Source organism: Antrostomus carolinensis, unplaced genomic scaffold (genome assembly GCF_000700745.2).
Source record: "Antrostomus carolinensis isolate BGI_N321 unplaced genomic scaffold, ASM70074v2 scaffold1436, whole genome shotgun sequence".
NCBI classification, from domain to species: Eukaryota; Metazoa; Chordata; class Aves; order Caprimulgiformes; family Caprimulgidae; genus Antrostomus; species Antrostomus carolinensis.
Window position 1 is genome coordinate 6,112 of NW_010319571.1, and position 7,653 is coordinate 13,764.

Consider the following 7,653-nt stretch of genomic DNA (forward strand, 5'->3'; position numbering starts at 1 on the left):
CATGGGTGAACTATTGACTTGGAGCAGTGACCCAAGCCATATTCCATTAAGTTCTATCAGCAGGTAGAGTTTCCCCTATGTTATATCCAAGCCCTGATTTGCCTATAATGGCAAAACTCCAAGCTTTCAAATCTCTGTTGGTACGATTACATTAAGAGCAGCAAAAGGAACAGACAGAGCATCAGTCCCAAAATACCTGTTTAGAGCTTGCTATGGTTTCTATAAAGAGTCAGCTACTTTTTAAAGTAGATGTTGAAGTAATTCTGTCAGCACTCAGAATTCAAAGATAATTGAGAAATGCAGAGGAAGACACAAACATATTTGGTATGTGAGGTGAAATGTTGCTTTTATCCTACTGTAGATATTGCTATGTGAAGTCTCCAAGGACCTGAAATGAGTATATTTTCAAAAGGCTCAGTTTGGGGCCATTCTATTACTACCTTGCAAACACATCATATAAACACAAAACCTGGTTAAGCTGTTTTCCTGATAGTGTAGGCTGTAATTGAGACTTAAAAGTTATGTTTGCTGACTGATTAAGAATGTGGTGGTAGTTCACAAGAATTAATTCTCTACTTTTGACATTGATCTTTGTTATTAATTACATTAGGATGGACTCTTGGCCTTCTTATACAAATTATAGCAATACCCAGTACAGTCTGTAGAAGAACTGAGAGTGAATTCTTTATGAACATACAGCTCTCAGTTATCTGGACAACTTTGACTACACCATGGAGTAGAGATGGACATAGCTGGCTTTGTGCAGGGCCTGTTTGGTTCTTGCTGGGTTTATAAACCCAAAGCAGGACAGATGTACTGCTCCCAGGGTCTGCTCGGGTCAGACATCAGTTCAACTGTTCTTCCACAATCTCTAGCACATGGTATTCAATATCTAAACATGGTGAACTCAGTTCTGTGAGCTGAGCTTAATGTTTGCAGGCATCAGCGTAAGGTCTTGATGTAGCTGGTGCTACCAAGTCACCTTCCATTTGCACATTCCTCACTAAACGTGATCCACTCCCAAACTGTCTCTGATTTGGGAGAGTCTATGATAGTTTCAAAATACCACTATAAGCACCACTAAAGAAAGACCCTTAAAGAATTTTATGTTCTACTGAGACATTCAGAGCAAATAAAATATTTCCAGAGGATTGGATTCATTTTTCTACTGAATATTAATCTGCATTCACCATATAAACCAGACCAATTACAGAACCATGCCAGCTTGGGCAGTGTACAAAAAAAAAAAAAGGGGGAATGTTCTCACTGATTAATTTAACCTCCCATTGAAGCCACATACCTTCTGGCACTGACCAAAGCTAAAGGGTTCACTGGGCAAAACACAATCTTTATATGAATGAAGTCTTAATTCCAAAATAAATATTGATTTATTTTCTGTTTTGTTTACAAAGCGATTGTATATTTTTAGAGCTATTTTTAAATGTTCCTTCAGAAATTGAAAAGCTATCCACAATATCCTCTCCACCCAAGAGCCCTCAAGATAAACACCCCACAAACAGCTCGCTGTTCTTTGTAGTTGTAGTTTGGCAGATGGCAAATCCATTTTTTTTTTATATTAGACCAACATCTTTTCCCAGCCTACCTGCAGTTTCTTTAACAGAAGACTAAAAGGCAGAGGCTTATGAAAGTATACTCTTTCCTCTCAAAATATTGATTTAAACACAACTTTAAAATACCAATCCCCTATGAAGATGGCTGCCAATATGCGACTGAAAATGCACCTCTCTTCCTCCTCACAACTCTCTTCAGGTGTCTTGAGAGAAGCTAGTTATGTTTTAACATTGACCAGTGCTGTCAACAAGTGAGGCCAGGCAGGATCTCACATTCCTACCCTATTCCCAGTGAAAACTCTTGTATAGAAAGGTATCTTTTCCTTAAAAAAAATAAAAAAAAATCCAAATAAATCACAGGATGCAACAACAAACACCTCAATGCTGTATTTTATCCATCAATGTGTTTCATTCCTATACTCGAGAAGATCACTTGTGAGGACAGAAGAAAGGTAACTGTGTAGGATGATTGAATCCTTGAGCTTTTTGTCAAGAATGTCAGCAAGGATAAGAAAGATCTTTCAAAATGTATAAATGCTTTCTTGGAATTACATAAAAAATCTCAGGAACGTAAATGGATTATTCTGAATATCTACTTTGATACAAGGGAATAGCCTGATCATCAACAGCACTTTGTATGTGTTAAATCCATACCAGACTGCTACATCTTACATTGGAGAACATGCTAGGCTGTATTGAATCCACTAAATCTATCATAAAAACATCATTTTAAACCAGTATTGTTAATGTTCTAGCTCCACAGACAGAAAATCACCTTTCACAGTTAACGTAGTTGTTCAGTTTCACTTACATGTGAAAAATGTAAAAGCAGTAAACAGAAAAGCAGTTAACGTAGTTGTTCGGTTTCACTTACGGTATCTGGAAGCAAAAACTATGTGAAAAATGTAAAAGCAGTAAACAGAAAAACTCTCTTTCTCCCTCTACCTTTCAACCACTTTTTATTGGTAAAAAAGAGTTCACGTGTTTTGGAGGAAGAATCCCATTTGGTTTTGTATTTTGACGCTATATGTGAACATCATTTGGAAGAACTCAGTGAAGAACAAATATTCTCCATGATTATTTAGTGATATTACAAGTTAGAAAGTAGAATAATTTTCTATATTAAAAAAGTACCTTGGCCTTCAGCTATAATAAAATTAAGAAGTTCTGAATAACTATCAAGAGTTATCTATCAATGGGATATAACCAAGTATTTTTTGTCTTAAATATTTTGTTTCAATTCCGTACATTTTATTTGAATAAATATGTTTACCTACCAGAACAGCTGGAATTATGACCATCTAGTGAAATGTTTTGACTTGTAAAAAAGTACATTCTTTCAAGAACTTTGTCTCTCATGGACAGAGAAGTACTGCTTTTTATTATTTAAAAGTAAGAAGGGAAATGCTTTTCTAGCTTCAGAGGTTTGTAACAATACTGCACAGTGTTTTAATATATCTACATTCTTTTCAATCACTGTAATGGATCCAAAGCTGCAATCTACATTTAAAATGTTTATTCACACAATACCTACTTTTAATGATATTTTTGAAATGCAATTATTTTTTAAAATAAACATGTATGAATCTAGGATACGTTCCCGACTAGTAAAAATGAATGAACAAATTTAACAAGGTTATGGTTGTAACTTAGTACACTTTCACAGTTATACTGACAAATGCAATTTCAACTTCTACAAAAATCTGAGAATAATCAGAAGAGTCATCGTGGAAGATACTTACTACCTAACTTGATTTCTGCACGTGGACAAGGCCATGTGCACCCATAGATTCACTGAACAGGGCTAAAGGGAAGCTACACAAGGGTCACAAGTTCAAATAAATTCTCTTAAACTCCTGTAATACGGAATCTTTCTACCGGTGGAACCCACAAATTTTCTGCGTGCCTTGTTTCACAGCTCCTTTGGCTTTTCATTGTTTTAGCTGTAACAACAGAAACATTTTTTGATGCATGACTGCCATCTCTTGGACTTCGACTAACACTACAATTTTCCAAGCCAGGGGATTGAAATGCTGTCTTCATACAGCATCTCCTGTTCTTCAAGAAGGTCCAGAAGCAATAGATTTATGCTGTACTTATTATCCATTTGATGTTCCGATATACACTTGTGCCTTACATAATATAGGAATTTATTGAGCATTCGTTATTGAAACAGAATTTTGAAACTATTTTTGCTTTATCTTGGAATATGCATCATAAAACATGAAAGCCCATAAATAAATCCCTTCAGCTCAGGCATTGCAACTTCCATTTTAGCTGTGCCTAGGGAAAATATTATTAGTGACTGCATGGCAGTGGAGCATGTCGTACAAGCATGTATTTATCCACAGGAATATGTGTGCACTTATATACACATATTTGTCTTTGTGATCAATCCCCTGGCCTAGACAATCAAACACAGAATCAAAGATACAACGTGCTCAGACCTCGCAGTACTGCATAGCTATGGGACTGTATAACCTAAACGAGAAGAAAAGAAATAATGCTTTTTATCTCTTTGTCTATGAGAAGTCAGTAAGTACAGAATTGCCCACTTCACCTCTGTCTGCAGGATGGCAGCTCTTTGCTCTTTAGCTGTAAGAGACTCTTTCAGAACTTCAATATGCTGCTTGCTGTCAGAGAACTGATTGGTGAGGGTCTCCAGCTTCGTCTGCAAGGCCAGCAGCTCGGTGTCTTTGCGTGACAGCTCCTGTTTCACCTGACCAATCTGAAAAAAAAAGAAAAGATGGTCAATGGGAAAAATAATTTATACCTTCCTCAAAAAAATAACTATAAATTCACAGAACTACCAACAAACAGTATGATACTCTGAACTTACAGAATCATAGAGTCACAGAATGGTTTGGGTTGGGAGGGACCTGAAAGCTCCTCCAGTTCCAACCCCCCTGCCAGCAGCAGGGACACCTTCCACTAGACCAGGTTGCTCAAAGCCTCATCCAACCTGGCCACAAACACTTCCAGGGAGGAGCAGCCACAGCTTCTCTGGACAACCTGGGACACTGGCTCACCACCCTCTGGGTGAAAAACTCCCTCCTCAGATCTCACCTAAATCTCCCCTCTCTCAGTTTCAAACCATCTCCCTTTGTCCTGTCACTCTCTGCCCATGGACAAAGTCTCTCTCCCTCCTGTTTCTAAGCTCCCTTCAGGCACTGGAAGGCTGCAGTGAGGTCTCCCTGGAGCCTTCTCTTCTCCAAGCTCAACAAGCCCAACTCCCTTAACCTCTCTCCAGCAGAGAGGGGCTAAAGCCCTCTGACCATCTTCCTGGCTCTCCTCTGGACCTGCTCCAACAACTCAACATACTTATCCTACAGAACTGTGAAGTTTTCAGTTATCTTGAATGGAAGGTCAGCAAAATTTTGTGTGATATAAGCAAAAGATACGAGGAAAAAGAGGGGGGAGCAATAGCATCATTTTTTTAAGAGAGCTTCTTTTTAACAGTTACATCTATTCGTAGTCATCTTTCAAAGGACTGACCAAAACCAGTTACTTAACAGGGGTAAGTTTTTAATGAAGATGGAGCAGAACTGTAATAAGAAAATACCCTTACCTAGCAGTATCAGAAAAGATGAGATACCCAGAGGTCTCTCTCAGAAGCATGATGTTTGCTTTGTAACGTCAGAGTATGCTTACAGAGAATGCAAAGACACCTCTGCTCATCCCACTATTTACAAAACCAGCACTTCAGTCTTCTGTGAAATACGTCTTAACTTACGGCAGCTTCGTAAAGCAGGTGCAAATATACATCAAAACAACAGGAAAATTGTTTGTGGAACTGCACTTTGTTGAGAGCAATTTCCTAGATTTAATTTAGTGAATTAAATCAGTACAAAAATGTCAATTTATTTTAACGAATGTAGGTTGGATTATCATTTAAAAATACAAGCAGAAATGTTAAAAGTTAAGCATAGAAAGGAGATGAAATCTCATTCTGAGTGCAATCATCACTCAGGACAATTCTAATTAATATCTGAAGAATTTTTTTATTTTTTTTTTTAATTAAAGAGAATAGAGAAGTTTAAATTTGGATGTCCAAGTTTATAACCACCATTCTGGTTTGCCTCTGATACTTCTCACAGAATAAAACAGCAATACTTTACTTTTATAAATTATATAGCACAGGTGGACATATCTCTAAAAACTAAACAATTTTACACCTTTTTAACTTTAACAATTTTGTTTGTGACATTAAAAAGAAAAAATTCCCTCAATCCCAAAAGTATGTTGTACGATGCTTCAAAACAGAAATTAAAGGACATCTAAGTCTAAAAAAATTATCCATCCATTTTTGGGAAGATGTCAAGAACAAAATTAAATTTATACAGGTCATAATTTATATTTTTTTAAAAAATTTTTACTTTTAATTAGAATAAATGGTAGCACATTTCTACTAGCACATAGTAGTAGAAATAACTAAAGAGAAAAAGCTTGCGTAAATATGGTTTGACAACAATTGGGCAATTAAAGACAGAGAACTCTTTTACTGAAGAGTATTAAAATAGCATCAAATGTGCCATCAAGGACTGCTGTGTTCCAGCATGAAATAGCACACGTGAGGGGACAGGGAAGAGGGGAGTGGAAGAAAGAGGACACGTATCTTAAAAAACCTCACACAGACTAATCATTTAAAATGGAATAATAGGAAGGAGTATGAGAAGAATTTAATTTATAGAACTCTTCAATAGTTTATTGTTCACTTAATTCAAACATGGTAGGTTGTGGGGGGGTTTTTTTTCATTTTTTTTACTAAAAGCAAATATGTTCACAGTGATTTCACCACCTATTTGACCTTAGATATAACCTATTAACCACCTTAGATATAACCCATTAACCACCTTAGACACAAAAGTACTGATGTTAGCAGCGCTGTTTCTGCTGTCAGCTACTGGCCAGTACAACCAGTTGCACAAGACTGCTAGGAAAATACAAACTACTAGTTCTGTTTTCTGGAGTTCCTAAACTCAAACGTCTCCATAAAACATTTCAGGTGACACAATATTTTTTCCAAGTAGCAGGTAGCCTAAATTACAGTAAAACTCTCTCAAAGCAGTTTGGTTTTAATTTGAAAAGTTAAATTCTGTTTGGATTCATCTCAGGAGAGATGTTTACCCTAAATACTTGTGTTTTGGTGAAATGTTCTCATCTAAACACAACCACATTTCATTACATCAAAATTCCCCAGGAGCACCCTAAGATCACGTTCTCTAGAAATCCCCATTTGCCAACGTGCTAAAGCTCTTCAGGAAGAACACAGCAAGTACCACTCCGAGTCACAAGAGAAGTTAAGGCAACATTAAGTGCTCACATCTCCCTTCTCGGTGAGACGCTATGATCACTCAGCAAATGCACTAATTTCACAGCACAGGAACAACCTAAATTCATGCTGCTAAAAATCAAAAAATCTGTTTTAAAAAGCATTCAGCATCCAGCTTTTGGTAATTTTTTTTTTTTTGGGAAACGATGTTACACATATGTTTGCAAATTATTTTTTCTTCTATTAAAGAAAGCAAATCTCTTTGAAAGCATGGCCCCAAAATGGGTGCTGAATACTTTTGAAAATCTGCTTCGAAAGAGTAAGTTACTGATAAAACAGCTCATACTGTTAAAATAAATAAAATAACAGTAACAAAATAAATATAGACGTTCAGTAGAAGAGTGTTGTTACGGACACCAAAACTATGTGAATAAAAAGGTAGCTACAAGGCTGAGCAGGCTGTTAGTTCTACTGTTATATCAGGTCATAAAGAAAGGAAGAGAAGAAAAGCTACCCCCAAAAGCCAGACAGCTAGCAAGCCCCAGTGAATGGCCACTGCACACAAAAGATAAATCTTACTGCAGAGACCTCGGCCTGGAGACCAGCCACTCTTTTTTTCAGGTCCTCCCCTTGAGCCTCTTTGGCACTTAGCTCTTCCTTCAGTTGCTCTACCTGTCACGACATTGTTATGCTTTTAAATATTTAGCATTTGTCAGCTTCTAGTCAGCCTGTTTCAATCCAAGTAACTACAAGCGACAAAGAAATGAAGAGAAGGCTCAACAACTGGTCACTCATTTTCTCTTCCGCTCT

General features: G+C 37.0%; 1 protein-coding gene across 1 annotated transcript in view; it reads right to left on the bottom strand.

The window, feature by feature from the left end:
- Positions 1 to 7,653, bottom strand: part of LOC104525954 (ELKS/Rab6-interacting/CAST family member 1) — a gene marked incomplete at its 3' end in the record, with an annotated part of 30,839 nt that overhangs the window by 3,713 nt on the left and 19,473 nt on the right. Inside the window, exon 5 of the mRNA XM_010169260.1 lies at positions 4,132 to 4,299. Coding sequence (XP_010167562.1) covers positions 4,132 to 4,299 — 168 coding nt within the window. The remainder of the gene's footprint in view (positions 1 to 4,131; positions 4,300 to 7,653) is intronic.